Source organism: Loxodonta africana, chromosome 15 (genome assembly GCF_030014295.1).
Source record: "Loxodonta africana isolate mLoxAfr1 chromosome 15, mLoxAfr1.hap2, whole genome shotgun sequence".
NCBI lineage: Eukaryota > Metazoa > Chordata > Mammalia > Proboscidea > Elephantidae > Loxodonta > Loxodonta africana.
In genome coordinates, this window is record NC_087356.1 from 6,140,262 (window position 1) to 6,161,196 (window position 20,935).

The 20,935-nt window shown below is 45.9% G+C and overlaps 1 protein-coding gene across 10 annotated transcripts in view; it reads right to left on the minus strand.

The window, feature by feature from the left end:
• The window catches only part of TBC1D8 (TBC1 domain family member 8), a 183,190-nt gene that overhangs the window by 67,812 nt on the left and 94,443 nt on the right, over positions 1-20,935 (minus strand). For all 10 annotated transcript variants that reach the window (XR_010317894.1, XR_010317893.1, XR_010317892.1 and 7 more), the window contains exons 4-6: positions 17,054-17,282; positions 14,863-15,103; positions 1,527-1,734 (exon numbers count right to left, since the gene is read on the minus strand). Coding sequence is in view for 7 of the 10 variants with exons in the window: in XM_064268498.1 (XP_064124568.1) it covers positions 1,527-1,734; positions 14,863-15,103; positions 17,054-17,282 (678 nt within the window). In the remaining 3 variants the exon portion in view is untranslated. The remainder of the gene's footprint in view (positions 1-1,526; positions 1,735-14,862; positions 15,104-17,053; positions 17,283-20,935) is intronic.

Consider the following 20,935-nt stretch of genomic DNA (forward strand, 5'->3'; position numbering starts at 1 on the left):
TTGGTTTTTCGGTTTATAGTAAGAAGGAGCCCTGGTGGCATAGCGGTTAAGGTGCTAAGTTGCCAACTGCAAGGCTGGCAGTTTGAACTCACCCAGCAGCTCTGCGAGAGGAAGACCTGGCAATCTACTCCATAATGATTACAGTCTAGAAAACCCTCTAGGGCAGCTCTACTCTGTCATATAGGGTCACTGAGTCAAAATCCACTCGGTGGCACCTAACAGCCTAACAACAACAACACAGTAAGAAGGGATCTGATACATATTTTAAAAAGTATTTCTAATTTTTAACTGATGGTCAAGGAGAGTATAGCAGCCACGCAGTTTGCCATTTATTTTCAAAAGACAAAGCTTTTTATAAATTGACTTTTTTCTTTTCTTTTTTGGTGGATAATAGGGGAGGATTCATTCCTGAGAGCTTCTGGAAAAACTTTCATCCCCAAGCAGCACTTTTTTTTTTTTTTTTTAATATTTTATTGTGTTTCAGGTGAAAGTTTACATGATAAATTAGGTTCCAGTTCAAAAATTCATACATAAATTGTTCACCCATACATAAATTGTTCCGTGACACTGGTTACAATCCCCATAATGTGTTAGCACTCTCACTGTTTCCACCCTGCCTGTCCCGTTTCTGGAGCCCTGGCGGTTAAGCGTTTGGCTGCTAACCCAAAGGTTGGCAGTTCAAATCCACCAGCCCCTCCTTGGAAAGCCCCTGGAGCAGTCTGACTCTGTCCTGTGGGGTCAGGGTTGCTAGGAGTGGAAATTGATTTGACAGTAACAGGTTTGGTTTTTTGGGTTGTCCTGTTGCCATCCAGTTTCCCTGTCCCTCCTTGGCTCTCATCGTTGCTTTTGGGTAAATTTTGACCGTTCGGTCTCGTATAGTTGACTGCTCTAAGGAGCACGTTCCTCCTGGTGTTACTGCTTATTTTATAGGCCAATCTATTATTTGGCTGAAAGGTAACCTCCAGGAGTGCCTTCCGTTCCAGGTTAAAAGGATGTCTTAGGGCGACAGTCTCAGAGGTTCCTCTAGTCTCTAACAGTCCAGTAAGTCTTTGTCTTTTTTATGAATTTGAGTTTTGTTCTACATTTTTCTCCCATTCTACCTGGGACCTTCTATTATGTCCCTGCTCAGAACGGTGGGTGGTGGAAGCCGGGCATCATCTAGTTCTTTTGGTCTTGGGCTAGAAGAGGCTGTGGTTTGAGTGGGTAAGCACATACTTTTTCATAACAGCTTTATCACTATTGGGGACAGTACAAGTACCCTGTTTTCACCAATCACATCTCTGCAAATTTTAGGTTGCCACAGCAGCAATAGAAAAACCAAGGGCCAAAGGGTGATGGTCAAATGCAGGCCATGCTTCCGTTAGTAAGCCAGAGCATCTAGATGTCCGTCTTTAGATGAGAAAGGCTGACTGTGTTACCAGCTTTTTCTGGGGCCCATCCCATAGCCAGCAACTAATGGTTACAGCGACAGAAGGCTGGCTTCAGGAGCTGATGCAAGCCCAGCAGGGGTGAAAGGCAGTGCCTACCTCTCTGAGGGGCAGGACCACATTACAGCAGCCGTCTTCCTTGCTAGCAAAGCAGATGTAACTGTCAGAGGTGAACATCCGCCCCACCGTGTGACAGCGGCTGAACGGCGTCCACAGGGAACAGTCCACAATCGCATGCAGATTCTCCTTCCTCGGCAACCTGAAGAAAGCCCGGAAGAACTCCTTCTGTGCTCTGGCTTCAAGATCCCTGGGAAAGGAAGGAGAGAAAAGAAGAAGGAAGAGGAAAGGTGAGGAAATGTTTTTATGCCCACCGGCACCACCTGAATTCAAGAGGAAGCTGTGTACCTCTCATTCCTGTGCTTGTTAGGTCATCTACCCCAACACCACAGCCGACCTCTGGAGCATCCCAACACCACAGCCAACCTCTGGAAAACCCCAACACCACAGCCAACCTCTGGAGCACCCCAACACCACAGCCGACCCCTGGAGCATCCCAACACCACAGCCGACCTCTGGAGCATCCCAACACCACAGCCAACCTCTGGAGCAAGTACTAAGAGCAGAACTTACTGCCTGTATGCGAAATTCATTCAATAAAACTCTCGAAGACCAAAATAAACCTTCCGTCTTGGTTTTAAGGAGCCCTGGTGGCACATGGTTAAAGAACTTGACTGCTAACCAAGAGGTCGGCAGTTCAAACCCACCAGCCGCTCCATGGGAGAAAGATGTGACAGTCTGCTTCTGTAAAGATTACAGTCTTGGAAGCCCTAAGGGGCAGTTCTATCCTGTCCTATGGGGTTGCTATTTGTCAGAATCGACTCAATGGCAGTGGGGTTTGTTCTCCTGGTTTTAGCAACATTGAGAATCAACATTAAAGCAACCATATGAGAATCCAACTATCAAAAAGATAGGTGCTAGTAAGTGTTGGTAAGGATGTGGGTAATAGGAATCTTCACACACTGCTGGTGGGAACGTAAAATGGTGCAGCCACTTGGGAATACAGTCTGGCAGTTCCCCAAAAGGTTAAATGCAGAATTACCATATGACCCAGAAATGCCATTCCTAGGTATACACCCAAGAGAAATGAAAACATTTATGTCCACACAGAAACTTGTACATAAGTGTACACAGTAGCGTTATTCATTATAGCCAAAAATTAGAAACAACCCAGCCGTCCATCGACTGATGACTGGATAAACGACTTGTGGTTTATCCATACAATGAAACACCATTCAGCCACACAAAGGAATGAAATACTGACACATGCCACAACATGGATGAACCTTGAAAACATTACGCTATGTGAAAGAAGCCAGATACAACACGCCACATACTGTATGATTCCACTGATCTGGAATGTTCAGACCAGGCAAACCTGTAGACAGAATGCAGATGAGCGATTGCCCAAAGCTGGAGGGAAGGGGGAGAAATGGCCAGTGACCACTCATGGCTACCAGACTCCTTTTAGGGTGATGAAAATACCCTAAAACTGACTGTGTGATAGTACATAACTCTGAGAATATATTTGAAAAAAAAAAACTTTGAACAGGACACTTAAAATGGATAAATTGTATGGCATGTGAACTCTATTTCAATAAAGCTGTTTTAAAGTGTTTAGATCTATGCCTGGCATATACTGAGTGCTGGTGGGCAGTGGTTAAGAGCTAAGACTTCTAACCAAAAAGGCAGCAAATCGAATCCACCAGGCACTCCTTGGAAACCCTATGGGGCAGTTGTACTCTGTCAAATCGGGTTGCTATGAGTTGGAAGCAACTCAACGGCAACAGGTTTATTATCGTCTTAAAAATAAATAAAAAGAATCCAGCTGAAGTATTGCTGGAGAAGGAACTATCACACCACTTCAGTAGGATGGTGGTAAGGGGGGCGGGGGATCCCACCCGATTCTTGGCCTTAAAACCCAGTAAAGCAAGAAGGCAGCCAAATCCCAATGTTTGAAAAAACTGCTGAATTTATGTCACAACCCAAAATTCTAGCAGAGGGGGTAGTTCTAATTCACAGAGGGAAAAATATTATTTGGCACATTAAAGGTTGTTGTTGTTAGCTGCCTCCATGCTGGCCCCCGACACTTGGTGACCCGTGTGTGACAGAGTGGAACTGCTCCACAGGGTCTTCTGGTCTGTAATCTTTATGGAAGCACAGATCACCAGGCCTTTTGTTCTGCAGAGCCACTGCGTGGGTTTGAACCACCGACTTCTAGCCTATGGCAAACTGCTTGCACCAACCAAGCTCCAGCCACATTAACAGGCATATTTTATATTTATATAACAGAATTAGCACTTTGATCAAAGTCAGGAATATGAACTCTTGGCTTTCTCATTAGCTGTGTGTTACGGATTGAATTGTGTCTCCCCAAAATGTGTGTCAACTTGGCTAGACCATGATTCCCAGTAATTTTCTGGGTTTCCACCATTTTGTGATCTGATGTAATTTTTCTATGTGTTGTAAATTCTAGCCTCTATGATGTGAATCTATGATGTGAATGAGGCAGGATTAGAGCCAGTTATGTTAATGAGGCAGGACATAGTCTACAAGATTAGGTTGTATCCTAAATCCATCTCTTTTGAGCTATAAAAGAGAGAAGAAAGCAGAGAGGAAAAGGGACCTCCTGCCACCATGAAATAAGTGCCAGGAGCAGAGTGTGTCCTTTGGACCCTGGGTCCCTGCGCTGAGAAGCTCTTAGACCATGGGAAGATTGATGACAAGGACCTTCCCCCAGAGCTGACAGAGAGAGAAAGCCTTCCCCTGGAGCTGGTGCCCTGAATTCGGACTTCTAGCCTCTAGACGGTGAGAGAATAAATTTCTGTTTGTGAAAGCCACTCACTTGTGGTATTTCTGTTATAGCAGCACTAGATGACTAGGACACTGTGTGACCACGGCTGAGACCTCTCTGTATCTCATTCTGACATCTATACAATGGAAATAACACCTGTCCTTCATGCTTCAAGGGATCCCTGTGAATATAAAATGATGCCTACATGTGGTAAAAGACAAAAGGCGGGTTAGAAACAGCACGTACAGTCTGAGCTCACATGTGTAAAATTCTATGAAAATCTGCAGAAAGTGATGTGTAAAAGGATTTTCATAGAGGTGTCTCTGGGCAGTGGGATTTCTGCCTTCTATTTTTTTTTTGGATGGGTTTTATTTTTATTTAGGAGCCCTGGTGGTGCAGAGGTTAAGAGCTCAGCTGCTAACCAAAGGATCGGCAGTTTGAATCCACCAGCCGCTCCTTGGAAACCCTATGGGGCAGTTCTACTCGGTCCTATAGGGTTGCTATGAGTCGGCATCAGCTCGGCAGCAATTTTGCTTGAATTTTATAAATGGCCACACACTTTTTTTTTTTTTAATAACTTTTATTAAGCTTCAAGTGAACGTTTACAAATCCAATCAGTCTGTCACATATAAGTTTACATACATCTCACTCCCTACTCCCACTTGCTCTCCCCCTCTTGAGTCAGCCCTTTCAGTCTCTCCTTTCTTGACAATTTTGCCGGCTTCCCTCTCTCTCTATCCTCCCATCCCCCCTCCAGACAAGAGTTGCCAACACAATCTCAAGTGTCCACCTGATATAATTAGCTCACTCTTCATCGGCATCTCTCTCCCACCCGCTGACCAGTCCCTTTCATGTCTGATGAGTTGTCTTCAGGGATGGTTCCTGTCCTGTGCCAACAGAAGGTCTGGGGAGCATGGCTGCCGGGATTCCTCTAGTCTCAGTCAGACCATTAAGTTTGGTCTTTTTATGAGAATTTGGGGTCTGTATCCCACTAATCTCCTGCTCCCTCAGGGGTTCTCTGTTGTGCTCCCTGTCAGGGCAGTCATCGATTGTGGCCGGGCACCATCTAGTTCTTCTGGTCTCAGGATGATGTAGGTCTCTGGTTCATGTGGCCCTTTCTGTCTCTTGGGCTCTTAGTTGTCGTGTGGCCTTGGTGTTCTTCATTTTCCTTTGCTCCAGGTGGGTTGAGACCAATTGATGCATCTTAGATGGCCGCTTGTTAGCATTTAAGACCCCAGATGCCACATTTCAAAGTGGGATGCAGAATGATTTCATAATAGAATTATTTTGCCAATTGACTTAGAAGTCCCAGCAAACCATGTTCCCCAGACCCCCGCCCTTGCTCCGCTGACCTTTGAAGCATTCATTTTATCCCAGAAACTTCTTTGCTTTTGGTCCAGTCCAATTGAGCTGACCTTCCGTGTATTGAGTGTTGTCTTTCCCTTCACCTAAAGCAGTTCTTATCTACTGATTAATCAATAAAAAACCCTCTCCCACCCTCCTGCCCTCCCCACCTCGTAACCACAAAAGTATGTGTTCTTCTCAGGTATACTATTTCTCAAGATCTTATAATAGTGGTCTTATACAATATTTGTCCTTTTGCCTCTGACTAATTTCACTCAGCATAATGCCTTCCAGGTTCCTCCATGTTATGAAATGTTTCAGAGATTCGTCACTGTTCTTTATCGATGTGGCCACACACTTTTTTAATGAAGATATTTTCTTGCGTGAAAAGAAAAACTTTTAGAATGTTACATAAGTGCAAGATGTGAAACTCTCAATTCTGGACCCCACGCTGCAGCCTGAGTGATTTTTGTCAAACCCAGGCTGATGGTGGGAGACCCTGCGATACTGTCTCCCCTCACTAGGCTACGTTTCCTTACGGATACTCCTTCTGTGCTTGTTCCGTTTCTACGAGCCCCAACCTGTCACACCGTCACACAACAGTCTTCCAAGTTGTTGTGGACTAAATTGTGTCCCCGAAAAACATGGGATGGAATCCTAACCCCTGTACCTACAGGTGTGATCCCATTTGGAAACAGAGTTTTCTTTGTATGTTAATGAGGCCACGTCAGGGTAGGATGTATCTTAAACCTAATAACTCTTGAGATTAAAAAGGGCAGACTAGGCACAGAGACAAGCAGGCACCAACGGGGGAAAGACAGACTCCACGTGGGGATCTCCAAGGGACGCCAAGAAGAATGCTGGAGAAGCTGAGGAAAGGATTTACCCCCAGTGCAAACAGAGAGAGCCTTCCCCTACAGCCGATGCCCTAAATTCAAACTTCTACCCTCCTAAACGTGAGAAGGGGCCCTGGTGGCGCAGGACTCAAGAGCTTGGCTACTAACTAAAAGGTTGGCAGTTCGAATCCACGAGCTGCTCCTTGGAAACCCTATGGGGGCAGTTCTGCTCTATCCTATTGGGTCGCCATGAGTTGGAATCAACTCAGTGGCAACAGGTTTGGTTTGGTTTAAACCGTGAGAAAATAAATGTCTGTTCTTCAAAGCCACCCACTTGTGGTATTTCAGTCTCAGCAGCACTAGAAGACTAAGGGAAACCCTGGTGGCATAGTGGTTAAGTACTACGGCTACTAACCAAAAAGGTCAGCAGTTCAAATCCACCAGGCACTCCTTGGAAACTCTATGGGGCAGTTCTAATTTGTCCTATAGGGTCACTATGAGTCGGAATTGACTCGACGGCAACGGGTTTGGTCTTTTTTGGTTTTAGGAAACTAGGACACAAGGAGACATCACAGAGAAATGGCAATCGATAGAACTTAATATCAACGCCCCACAAAAAGAAAACACAGACATGTCCAGAAAATACTCCGAGCACGAAGGTAATACAGAGATTCTACACATCACTACAGTCCCAGTTACTGCGGGCCAAAACAGTGGTTCCTTAAATACCTTATACAACATGGTCTACTGCTTCCCAGGTGGCATGAGCTTCTTCCAGAGAGGGGCTAGACAGGCATGGGAAAACACTGAGAACATTCTAGAAGTTCACACGCTGCAGGACACGAAGGCAAGATCCTCAGGATTACCCCAAGGTCCCTGAGACCTGACCTATGTTCAATACATTCAACTCTGGGAAACTCGTATCTCTGTCCCCAGTGTACGTCTGCAGGTTGGTTGTGGTGAAGCGAGGCCAACGCTTACTACCTATACGTAGCTTACAAACATGGTTCCAGTCACACTGGATCCAACTGTTTTCTTTCCCTTCCTGGAAGGGCATCCCTTTTGCCTGAGGAGATGCTGACGCCAAGGTGACAACACAGCAAGTGACATGCATCACAGCAGGTTGTGGAGAGCTACAGGTAGCGTTGTTAGCGGGTGCTGTCGAGTCAATTCCGACTCATAGCAACCCCATGTGACAGAGTAAAACTGCCCCATAGGGTTTTCTAGGCCATAATCGTTACAGGAGCAGGTAGCCAGGTCTTTCTCCCACAGAGCCACTGGGTGGGTTTGAACTGCCAGCCTTTCAGTTAGCAGCCTAATGCTTAACCATTGCACCAGCAGGGTTTCCACAAGAAGGGTAGGAGGATTTATATTTATAATGTTTATTTTGCACCCCACCCCTCTCCTATAAGAATAAAGTGTTCAGTTATCTGAGGCTGACTAAAAACAAATTTTTTTTTCCTATTCAATGCACCTGCTGCCTCAGCCAACAGCTCAGATCAACCAGCTTCTCTGTGGGCTTCTAAGCAGCCCTGCTATGTTTCACACACAGTCTCCATTCTCCTTTCTTTTTCACTGCAGCAGCCTGTCCACTGCACATTCAGTAGCCAGAGACCAGAACCCCAAGATAAAAATAAAAAGAAAGCAGCAGGAAGGAGTTTCCTGAGCTGTGAGCTCCTTTTCCTTCCTCTCTAATACAAAGTTCTCTTCCAATTCCAGCCTTCAGGATTGTATTTATACATGATACTGAAATTTCTAACATAATTAAGGTGACCCTAGTAACGTGAGAGATGTGAAACACAAGCCTCTTAGGAAACCCGGAATAAGACCACCCTATCCTGGGTGGCACAAACAGTTAAGCACTCAACCACTAGCCAAAAGATTGGTGGTTTGAACCCACCCAGAGCCACCTCAGAAGAGAGGCCTGGTGCCCTGCTTCCAAAAGGTCACAGCCTTGAAAATCACATGAAGTGATTCTACTCTACACAGAGGGGTTTGCCATGAGGTGGAATAGACTTGATAGCAACTGACAACAACATCCTTTAGTTCGTAGCAGCTGGTAGTTCGGGTGCTAATGTATCAATGGCATCGGAAACAAAGCCCACCTGTCACAGCTGGGCTAAATGTCTCCACTCTTCTTCCGCCGAGATGACCAACAGACATCAGTCACTGCTTAACAACAGGAGCACACATACACACACCGTTGCCATCGAGGCAATTCTGACTTATAGCAACTTATAGGACAAAGCAGAACTGCCCCACAAGGCTTCCAAGGAACAGCTGGTGGATTCGAACTGCCGACCTTTTGGTTAGCAGCAGAGCTCTTAACCACTGCGCCACCAGGGCTCCAACATTAGGAAAGCGGTAGCTAATCCCAGGCAGTGAGCCCCACAGAAGGGCCCCTCTGAGACTGGAAAACAGCCTACCAGCCCCAACAACACTTCGTGCCCACTGTTCAGGTTGCTGGTGGAACAACTGCTCCAGAAGAAAGCTACGATGAGGACGGCAAGGGTGCATGACACAAATCATCCTAGTATGTGCAGGTTTATGAGCCTGTGATACGCAGAGAATAGACGTGGGTTGATCAGTGTGAAAAACGGCGTGGTGGGGGCGGTGTCTGACTCCTCTAACTTCATAAGGGGGAGGAGAACCAAGATCAGCATCCACAGCCCAGAGCTAATTGCTATGAGGTGGAAGTGTGGTACAAATAGTTAAGCATTGAGCTACTGACCGAAAGTTGGCGGTTTGAATACATCCAATGCTTCCACGAGAAAAAGACCTGATAATCTGCTCCTATAAAGACTACAGCCTAGCAAACCCTATGGGGCAGCTCTACTCTGTCACATGGGGGTGCTGTGAGTCAGAATTGACTCGACAGGACCCAACAACAGATAAGGTAAAGAGGCATCACAAACAGGTTTGCCTCCCTCCCCACCCCTACACCAAAACCTTTTAGAACGCTTTTGGGAAGAGCCCTGTCTGGGCCTTACATACCAACGTTCCCGCCATCTAGTCATGCGAGCCTACTGTGTTTCAGGCTTATGGAAACACTTGCCTTGGAGCCAAATGCTTCCCAAAACTCAGACACCAAGACAGACGTGGGCAGGTTGGCTCTGTGACTAGGCTGTCAGGCACAGCCACCCCACCCTCTCAGAATACGGGTTTTCCTCTTGTAACTGCATAGAAGGCCTCGAGCCACCTCTCCTGTCCTGCTGTAAGGGACAGCAGACTCGGTTCTCTACGGCCCTCTTTCCTCATAAAGCAGCAAAAAGATTTCCAGTGGCTGGCAATATGAGTTGGAATCGACTCGACGGCACTGGGTTTGGTTTGGTTTTGGCAGGTATGTGCCCATTCACAGACCCAAGCCTGATGCACTTACACTCTTAAAAACACCAAGAATTAACAATCTATAAACAAGGCAGAAAGCCAAGACACGTGTACTTTTCCTCAACGCCCCAGGCTGCACACAAAACGTTTCGATTCTCAAACGTGTGTCTACACCAAACGCTTTCCTCTACGACTCCCATAAGGACTCTAGGAGACAGAAAGCCGAGGTTCCAACTTGGCCACATGCACTGAGCACACAGCAAGCCAGGGCCACTGGGGACAGACCTGGGGCCACATGTCCCCACTGTGAGCTCCCAGCCCTCGGACACAATGTGAAGGCAGGATGTCAGCGGCTACCCACACAGCTCCCCAACTCCTTGGAAAACCATCCACACTGCGCCCCTGGTAGACCCAGACCTTAACAGAGAATCCGCGAGGTTTCTTGCTTCTCAAGAATGGATTCCTGCCTTTGTCCTCTTCCGTCCATCCAACCTCTGGCACAACCACTGCCAACCCCTGAGCAGCTAACAGGGCTGTGGAGTGGGAGACGGCCATTCCCCCATGAGTGGGGACTTCTGGGGGTTGCAGGAGCCCCAAGAGTGCCTCAACTGATTGAGAGGACACTGAGGCAGAGGAGGGCTTGAGGAGAGTGAAATAAATGACCAAGCAATCCCAGTGGGGGTTCAAGGAGAATAAGAGGAAAAAGGGTGAACCTGGGCAGGGAAAGACCAAAGAGGGTCTGCAAAGCCTGACACTAGGGCACTCAGAATCAGCCACACATGGGTTTAGTGCTGAAGACACCTGCCCCCAGGTCGCCACTGATCACCACAGAAAGAGCTCACAGCATGGAAAACGTTATCAGCTGAGTTTTCATGCAGCATTTTCAGCCGCTAAAACAGATCTGAATTAGATTTAGTGAAGCCCATCACTAAATAGCTGGGTACACTGTTCCCTCCCCACCATCCACAACTTCGGAATAGATGTTTTACTTAGAAATTGCAGGACAATCCCTGTATTCCCTCCTATCCTCCCTCTATGGAGGCCCTGGGTGGCACAAACGGTCAAGTGCTCAACTACTAACCAAAAGGTTGGCCGTTCAAACCCACCCAGAGGCAACTCGGAAGACAGACCTGGCGATCTGCTTCCAAAAGGTTAGTCATGAAAACTCTATGGACCAGTTCTACTCTGCACATTTGGGGTCACCATGAGCCAGAACTGACGCGACAGCAACCAACGATAACATCATCCCTCCTTCCATTCTCTCTCTGGGAAGCCCCCCTCCCCACTCTCAGCCACCCCATCATCTCCTGGGTTTCTCTCACAGGACTCTATCAGGACACACTTCAGGATGCCTGGTCAAGGTGTTTACCCTTTTTGTCTATAAAACGTGTAAAACGTGAGGGCTGAAGCAGGCGGGCCCCTGAGTCCTTCCAGCTCCAACTTCCATGACTTGGATCCCGTGGGATCCCACACCACCCTATCCTCCCTGCCCTCAGAGGAGACCTGAGCTGTGCTCCCATCTGCGACCACCAGCTCCTCTGGGGTGAGCACAAGCAGCAATTAGGACTCATCAGTAATCAGAGGGCTGGCCGCACTCATGACCCGAAAGCCACCTTTCGAAGACTGTTATCTGGGAAGGAAGTGAAGACACAGCAAGAAAAGGAAGCCCCAGGAGCATTCCAGCACTTCTGATTTTGCCTTAGCATGAAGAGGCTGTTTTCCTAAACTCTGAAACCCGGACTCTCTTGGCAGTTCTAGCTGACTGAGTCACTACCTGTTTACACCCGAAGGCCCAGGTCTCCATGACAAAGAGCTACAGAGGAGAACTAGCAGGACTCGGGAGGGAATGCCCTGCCTTCCACTCTGGGAGGAAGTCACTCCCAGGGCAGTCACCAGCAAGACACACCGTGAACCCAGGCCGTGCTGTCTTGGGCTCAGCCCACAGACACCCTCTAGCTCCACCACTGGCCACCACAGGGGCTGGTTTTGTTCTTTTCTTTCTTTTCTCCTTTCCAGCAGTTTCCAGGGCGAGGGAAGCAGCCTTGTAGAATTCACCTGAATTCTGGGATGTAAGTGAAGACTGACACACTGGCACTTTTTCCTTCTGAAACAGATGATTTAACCAAAACTGTAGTGAGTGCTACGGGCCTGGGATCTTCTTCTTTCCTCATTTCTATCCCAAAGCAAAAATGCCACATCTGGATGTGAAGCCCCAGGTCATTAGGAAACTGGCAAGGAATTACCCGAAATCCCAGCGTCCCTGAGGCTGACCTGGACACACTGGCTATGAACTGGTCTCAAGTTCCTAAAACAACATGGTGGCAATACACACATGTGCGCACACACTGACACATGTGCACACTTACGTACACACACGTGCACACACAGAAACACACGTGTACACTTATGTGCACAAACACACATGCACACACAGAAGCACACATGCACACTTATGTACACACATGCACAGGTATGTACACACATGCACACTTGTGTACACACAGAAACACACGTGTACAGGTACACACACGTACACTTACGTACACACATGCACTTATGTACATAGAGAAACACACATGCACACTTACGTACACACACACACAGTTAAAGCTTTAATCGGTGGTTTACTTGACTTGTTTAGCAACTAAGACTTATTTCTTCGAGTCTCAAAAACCGTATATTTTTTTCGTTTTGAGCCAACCTTTGGAAGGTAGGCTGAAAGGACCAAGAAAACACCAGATTCTCAGAGATGACATAAAGCCATGTGAAGGTCTTTGGAATGTCCAAAAAAATCAAGTCTCTGTTTTTGATTTTTCTCTCACTTCTGGCTATATGTGATCAGTTTAAAATTTATGCACACAGCCGAAAGGGTCTTGAAATCTTTTTAAATACATGAAAATTCTACCATTAGGGGACCACTCATTAGAAAGACATGTATTTCTCCAGAAGTTCCGAGAAAACAGTACACTTGTTTCAGGAACAATAAAAACCTGTTGCCATCGAGTAGATTCCAACTCACAACGACCCTATAGGACAGAGCAGAACTGCTCCATTCCAGGGCCCTAATCTTTACAGAAGGCTTGGTGGGTTCTAACCACTGACAGCTCAACCACTGCGACACCAGGACTCCTTTAAGGAATAATAAATCACTTAAAGACAAGACTTCCTTTGCAGTTACTGAACACTAGACTTCGGAGTCATGAAGGAACTTAGTGGCAGGTCCACCAGCCCAGATATAGGAAAGTGAAGCTCAGAAGAATAAGGAGATGCTGCTGACGGCCGTGCAAAGAATTTCCGACACGTCAGGCTAAGCCGTCTCATAAGCTAAAGTGTGACACCTATGTTTTAGCACTCTCCTTGGATATTTTCAAGAAAATTCTATCAAAAATAAGGCAGATGAGAATGCTAAAGTAGATTAATATTAAAAATAAGTGACTTGTAATATGGAAACAACCGGGAGTGATTCTGTGACTACATCTTTTTAAAAAGGCTCAACCAGGACAGAAGTTTGCTGTTAGCTCACTTCCCAAAGGTTACCTTTGTATTAATTCACCTTTGTGTCAGCTCTGCAGCCACCCAGCTGTAAACCACAAAGCCACAAATCAGAGTCAATGCAAGCCCTCTGGTCTGAACTTCAGACAAAGTTGAACTTTCTCTTAAAAGTGACCATCAATTCAAGCAACCACCTCACCAAGTTTCCATGACTAGTATCCATTTGGAGCAAATGGACAATAAAGAATATTGACTCACGCTATTAATAATGCATATTTCTAACAAGAAGTTGGCACCCAAAATAAGTTGTGCTGTCCTGAAAACTATTTCTATAAAGTCATTTAATATGAAAATACAGAATGTCTTAATGTTCGCCAATAAAGCACCGGGGCAGTGGTGGTTCGGAGGTAGAATTCTTGCCTTGCGTGCAGGAGACCCATGTTCGGTTCCCAGCCAACGCACCTCACGGGCAGTCACCACCCACCCGTTGGTGGGGTTTGCATTTTGCTGTGGTAGAATTCTTGCCTTGCGTGCAGGAGACCCGTGTTCGGTTCCCAGCCATCGCACCTCACGGGCAGTCAACACCCACCCGTCAGTGGGGTTTGCATTTTGCTGTGGTACAGAACAAGTTTCAGCGGCGCTTCCAGACTAAGATCAGCTAAGACGAAAGGTCTGGCAATCTCCTTCCAAAAATCAGCCAGTGAAAACCCCGTGGAACACAACAGTCTGATCCACACCCAATCATGCAGATGGTGCAGGACCAGGCAGGGCTTCCTTCCTTTGTGCACGGGGTCATGACGAGTCGCGCCCACTCAACAGCAGCTAACACCACACCAACAATAAGGCGCAGTGCTTAGCAGATCTCCATCATGAGGCTGTGCCCATAATACATCTCCAGAGGTATCTTTTATGAAAATCAACTTTGAAAGAAAATCCGAAAAAAGGGGAACTGGATCCAGAAATTACAGTCCACCATATAAAGGAAAAAGAGCCGTAGTGGCACAGTGGTTAAAATGCTTGGCTGCTAACCAAAGGGTTGGTGGTTCGAACCCACCAGCCACTCTGAGGGAAAAAGATGTGGCAGTCTGCTTCCGTAAAGATTACCAAAACCCAAACCCATTGCCATCGAGTTGATCCCGACTCATAGCAACCCTACAGGACAGAGTAGAACTGCCCCATAGAGTTTCCAAGGAGCTCCTGGTGGATTCGAGCTGCCGTCCTTTTGGTTAGCAGCCATAGCACTTAACCATTATGCCACCAGGGTTTCCTCCATAAAGATCACAGCCTTGGAAACCCTATGGGGCAGCTCTACTCTGTCCTATTAGGGTCGCTATGAGTCAGAATCAACTTGACGGCAATGGGTTTGGGTTTTTTTTTTTTTTATATATAAAGGAAATGAATAATAATTGTTTCCAACTATTTCACCTCTGGCAAGATTAACAACATACAAAAAGCTGGGCTATGCCTCGAGGAAAACTTAAATCCAGCACAACTAAGGCTCACAAAAGCACACGAAAACCGTGGTGGGGCACCAACCGTGAGCTCCCTGTGTGGGTGAGGAGCTCCCGGGCACTGAAGCTCTTACCTCTTGGTGATCTGGCTTGGTTCCTGCAGATCTGGGTCCAGGTCAAAGACCTCATTGTCCAGCAGCCTTCGAAGCGTCACATCCGCCAGCTGCTCCATAATCTTGAACACCTCATCGAGGTTCAGGAACATGGAGAAGTCACGCTCCTTATTCTGCGTGGTGACTCGGATGGTATCCGTCAGAAAGACATTGGATGTTCTTTCTAACTTCTGGATATCAACCCAAGGGACTACGAGTTTAACTATAGGAGAAAAAAGACAAATACCTCTTTTATCCTAATATTTAAGGCCAACTAGAGCACATCAGCCAACAACTGCCTGAGACTTTCCTTAAACCAAAACGCAAATGCCTTTTAAAGCAGAGCAGGGAAGGGGAAGCACAAATTGCTTGAGAGCTACCTGTTATACTCGCAACTCATTTTCTAATGGTTTTCTTAAGGATTTAAGTAAAACTTCCCAATTTGCTGGCTACTGCACATTTATGAGGTACGTCAGTCTCAAATGTCAAGTCAACCACGTGTAAACTTTCTCAAGAATATTTAAGTTTAAAGTCATGCATGAGTTTGTCAATCCACATAAATTCTGGTTGCCAAGGCAGCACTCATGACATAAGAAGCTATGGGGGAAAAAAAGGGACACAAAAGAGATTATTCACGACCTCGTTTAGAGAGACCAGCTTAGCACTTTTACTGTGTCAAGTAACAGTTACCAGAATTCTAGAAGACGTAGTACAAGTAGTTTTTATGAAACTCTTTTTGAAGTAATACAGTACCAACAGTCCATTTTAAAAACAATTTTTCTATTCTCATAAATGTTTCCAATACATTGTTTCCATAGAGAGTCTGCCAGTGTAGAGCGAACGGGGAGCACAGAACCTTACGTTTGACCAGCTGCCTTTATCAGAGCAACACACATAGCAACTTAAAGTGGGAAATGTTATCAAATATTAGGAAACCTTTTTTCTAAATTTTATCATCCTAACAAAACTAGGTTTAGTGCCAATTGAAAAGTGCTAAAGACAAATCCTTTTCTCGTTCAAATGAAGTAGGTGGTGACAATGAACTGTTATTTCTACTGTTACTTTCCACTTATTTTGCAATAATGTTTTCAGTGCTTTGATCATTGTGAAAGGCCAAACTTCTACATCAGGCTTGAAAACAAGCTTCTTCAGCTACTTCTAGTTGTAACCACATGAAGCCTTTTATACCTGCACACACGTCCACTCCGTCCATGCCATCAACGCTCATTTATTAAGCAGCTACTTTTGAAGAACTCTGCACTTAAGGAGCTCATTCAAATAGGGAAAACAGACATGTAAATAAGTTACCGCTGACCTGGCGGAACCCAAAACAGACACAAAGACGGGACAATGGAGCTGGGGACCAGAGAAGGCTTCCTGGAGGTGGTGAAATTGGAACTGAGTTTTGAAGGCTGAACAGGAGTTTCCAAACAGGTGTAAGTATGGAAAAGAGAAGGAAAGACAGGGCATTCATTTTGAGAAGCATTTCAGAAAGATGATGGAAAGGGAGAGGTTGGACCACATTTTAGGGGTGGGGAAGGGCTGTGCAAACACTGGACCACCACAAATGAGGCTGGCGTGACGGAGAAAGAGAGGGACACACTGTTCCGGAAGGTGGCTACAGCTGCCATATAGCTACTTTGGCAGTGATGTGAAGTGAGCTACACACAGAAATGTTTTTTGAAGCAGTAAACAAATGAACTCTCACAAATCAAATCCCCCGCAGTAGCAGTGGAGTTCCTGGGTGGCACAAATAGGTAAGTGCTCAGCTACAAACTGAAAGGTTAACGGTTCAAACCCACCCAGAGGTACGTGGGAAGAAAGGCCTGCTGATCTACTTCTGAAAGGTCACAGCCTTGAAAACCCTACAGAGCAGTTCTACTCTGCGCTCAAGGGGTTGCCAGGAGTCGGAATCAACTTGGCAGCAACGGTTTGGGTGTTTTTTTTGGTTTAGTGGTAGCAGCAGGTGTAGGTAAATACGACTATCTACACAAGTGGTTTGGAAATTCATCACGTATGCCCTGTTGTCATCTCAACTATTTATTCAAATCTTCTATTGTTTAACTTCTCGTGTTAACGACTTTTCTCGGGACCAGATGATAAGCATCTTGAAGGCTGACCTTATCTGTGAAGAACCGAACCCTTCCCGAGATCCCCACGAGCCTCTACTCACGTTCCTTGCCCAGGAAGAAGGAGTAGAAGCAGAGGTGGTTGATGCTGAGATAGAGCCAGCCCTGGCGGGGCACTCTGCCTTTCCAGCAGCAGCAGGAGTAATAGGTGACCAGCTTCTCTGCCTCCGGGAAGTTAAACCTGGCCTCGAACTTCACCAGGGCTTCTCGGAACTTCTCAGGCTCCTCTTCCTGCTCTGCCAGCTTGCTGCTCGTCTCCTCTGCAATCAGAGCCTGAGGACAGAAAGACAACAGCCTCTGTTACAGGTAGAACTATGTCCCCTCAAAATATGGGCCCTGGTGGTGCAGTGGTTAAGAGCTCAGCTGCTAACTGAAAGGTCAGCAATTCGAACTCACCAGTTGCTCCGAGGGAGAAAGACGTGACAGTCTGCTTCCAGATGGGGTCATAAACAGTCGACAAGATCAGAATTCTGATTCTGTGTCCCTACGTGTTCGTAACAAACTTCTTCACTGAGAATTTCTTCCTGCTATTTCCACATGGTCGTGCAATCAGTTCAGAACTCACCTACTAGCCAGAAGGTTGGCAGTTCAAACCCACCCAGACGCACCTCGGAAGGCAGGCCTGGAGATCTGGCTCTGAACGGTCACAGCCTTAAAAACCCTATGGAGCAGTTTTACTGTGCACACGAGTCCAGATGGTCTTGATGGCAACTAATAACAACGACCCCCACAGGATTAGCTGTTTAGAAGTTCCAAGGCCTTGAGCCTCATATATGCCCCTCAATTTTGAAAATATATCTATAATTCCATACTTTCATTTATTTCTATTAACATTCCTCTTCCTTTATATTCTTGTAGGTATGTCTCATGAAAGGCTAGGTCCCTTAGGACAAGGTCACCTTGGGGGAGTTGCTGCCAAAGCCTGCACTAAGCAGCTCTTCTAGAAATTAAACCTGGGCCCTGCCATTAAAACAAAAACATAATTTAAAATTATTTTTCAAATAAATCTCAAATTACAATTATCATTTTCTTCATTTTCCAAATTCTATATAACAAGATATGATACAATAACAAGAGTTATAACTAGGAAAAATGAATATTTTGAAAGGCACATCTCACATAATGGATTTTTTTAAATTATTTATTTCGTTGTTGTTGAGGATATACAGAGCACAGCAGACACCAGTTCAACAGTTTCTACATGTACCATTTAGTGACACTGATTACATTCTTCGAGTTGTGCAACCATTCTCGCCCTCCTTTTCTGACTTGTTCGTCCTGTATTAACATAAACTCACTTCCCCCTAAGTTTCCTATCTACTCTTTCGAGTTGCAGATGTCATTTTGATCCCACACAGACAGACCTTCAAAGAGCACAATGCTCAAGGTGGATATTGTTTACTAGTTAAGCTAAACTATTGTTTGGTTTTAAGATTTCAGGGGATATTTTAGTTTAAGGTTTAAAGATTATCTCAGGGCAATAGTTTTAAGAGTTTATGCAGTTTCCTTGGCTCTAGAAAGCTTGGATTTCATGAGAATTTGGTATCCTGTTCTGCATTTTCCCCCTTTTGATCAGGATTTTTCTACAGACTCTTTGATCAAAATGTTTAGTAACGGTTGCTGGGCACCATCCCATAGTCAGTGTAGTCCTCCTTAGCTCTGAAAAGCGAAAGTGAAGGAAATCATTATAAGAGCTCTAGAAGAAAACAAGTCACGGTTTTAGTATGGATCTGGTGGCTCCAGACATGGCCACAAATGGTTGCCATATCGATTTCTAATTTCCATGGAACTGCAGTGTCTGTTACAGGTACAGCTTCGAGTAGAGGTTTTTTGTTTGTTTGTTTGTTTAAGCTTTATAGAGAGGTCAGAGTCCCTGGTGATGCAAGTTGTTGAGAACTCAGCTACAAACTGAACGGATGGAGGTTGAATTCATCTAGAGGTGCTTGGAAGAAAGTCCTGGCAATCTGCTTCCAGAAGGTCACAGCCTTGAAAACCCTACGGAGAAAGCACTATTCGGACACACGGGGTTGCCATGAGTTGGAATCAACATGACAGCAACTGGCTGGTTATGCAGAGTGACAGCAACTGGCTGGTTACACGGAGGTCAGAGGCACACGATGCATGCGTAGGAAAGCGCCGAGTCCCAGATCCCTGCATTTGGCTAGAAGAGAAGAGCAGCAAACAGCACCTCGTGCTACCATAGGCACCGCAGGCATGGAGATGCTGCAGCCGCCGCTTCAGACAAGGCTGGCCCCTCGCTCCGTAACCTGCTCCAGACCAGCAGACTCCTCAGAACTCTTTTTTTTTTAAGTCCACCCAACCAGCCTCCATGGGCTAGAATCCCACCACAAGGACACCATGCCAACATTGCCACACTTGCCGGAGCCAGATTTCACAAGTCCCCCTGTTATGGATTCAATCCTGTTACCCAAAAATATGTATACTAACCCCCGTACCTGTGGGAGAGGAACCCTGGTGGTGCAGTGGTTAAGCGCTCGCTGCTAACTGAAATGTTGCTGGTTCAAACCCACCAGCTGCTCCTTGGGAGAAGGATGTCACAGTCTGCTTCCTTAAAGATTTCAGCCTTGGAAACCTGTCCTGCTATGAGTCAGAATCACCTCTGACGGCAATGGGTTTTGGTTTTATAATGTAATCCAATTGAGAATAGGGTTTTCTCTGTTACGTTAATGAGGCCATTATTAGCGTAGGGTGTGTCTTAAACCTAATGACTTCTGAGATTAAAAAAACAGACACAGAAACAAGGAAGCACAAATGGGGGAAAGAGACGCCACAAGGAATGCCGAGGAGAATGCTGGAGAAGCTAAGACAAGGGTTTATCCCCAGAGTAGACAGATAGAGCCTTCCCCTAGAGCCCACAGCCTGAATTCAGACCTCTAGCCTCCTAAACTGTAAGAAAATAAAGTTCTGTTCGTTAAAGCCACCCATTTGTGTCGCCTCCCCCCGAGACATTCCCCTGCTCTGCAGCCCCCCGTTAGCGCAGCCACGGCTTCTAACTGCGGTTTGGCCTAACCACGTGGTGGTCCTAACCACAGTTTGAATTTGGTGCCAGAATCCCAAGCATGGGCGAAGCAGGATTTTGGAACATGCACATGACCTGAAGAGCTGTGTCCTCAATCTGTCCTTGGACCTGAACATTACCGACATGGGAGGGCTATGGGTGGAGAGTTCTGGGTACTACACCCAACCCCCAGATGCCATTGGAAATAAAAAGCCCCCAACCCCACCCCCTCAGACAGCAACCATGTGGTCTTTCAGCTGCTAAGCCCCATGTTGCTCCTTGTTTACGCAAACAATAAATTTCCACTTTCTGTTTCCCTTGCAACTGGTGGTGTGGCGACCGTCTTATTCCGATCAGCTAATGGGACAGGACAAGAACCCTCATTCTGTTACATTTGTGATATTTCTGTTTCAGCAGCTCTGTGAGACTAAGGCAACACCCAAGCCCCAAAGGCAAAAAAAGTGCTTCTATTTTGTTCCTTTAAAATCAAGAGAATTCCGCTTTGATACTCCTTTACTAAAAGCAGAAGCACTTAGGATATTGGGAAAGCAAGCTTTCTGAAGAAAAACAAAACCAACAGTCTGGGAGGTTTTACCCTAAGGGAGGAAAGCTGCATTACAGGCTAATGTGTTGAAGTGTTTAATGAGAGAGTTAAATTTAGAAGAAGACAATGTCTGCCCCTGTCGGGTGGGGTTTTTAAAGCCCTGTTTACCGATCATATTATTGCAATGAGACCAAGTTATGTAAGACTATAACTCATTGGAGGTCTCAACAGATACCTCCCAAAATACTCCTACCCTTTGTTCTCAAAACTTAATTGGCTTTAATTCCATTTAATTAACTTATTTTAAAAATAGGCATCCACAGAGCATTTCTAAGAGGGAGCACTTTACTGGGTAAAAACCAA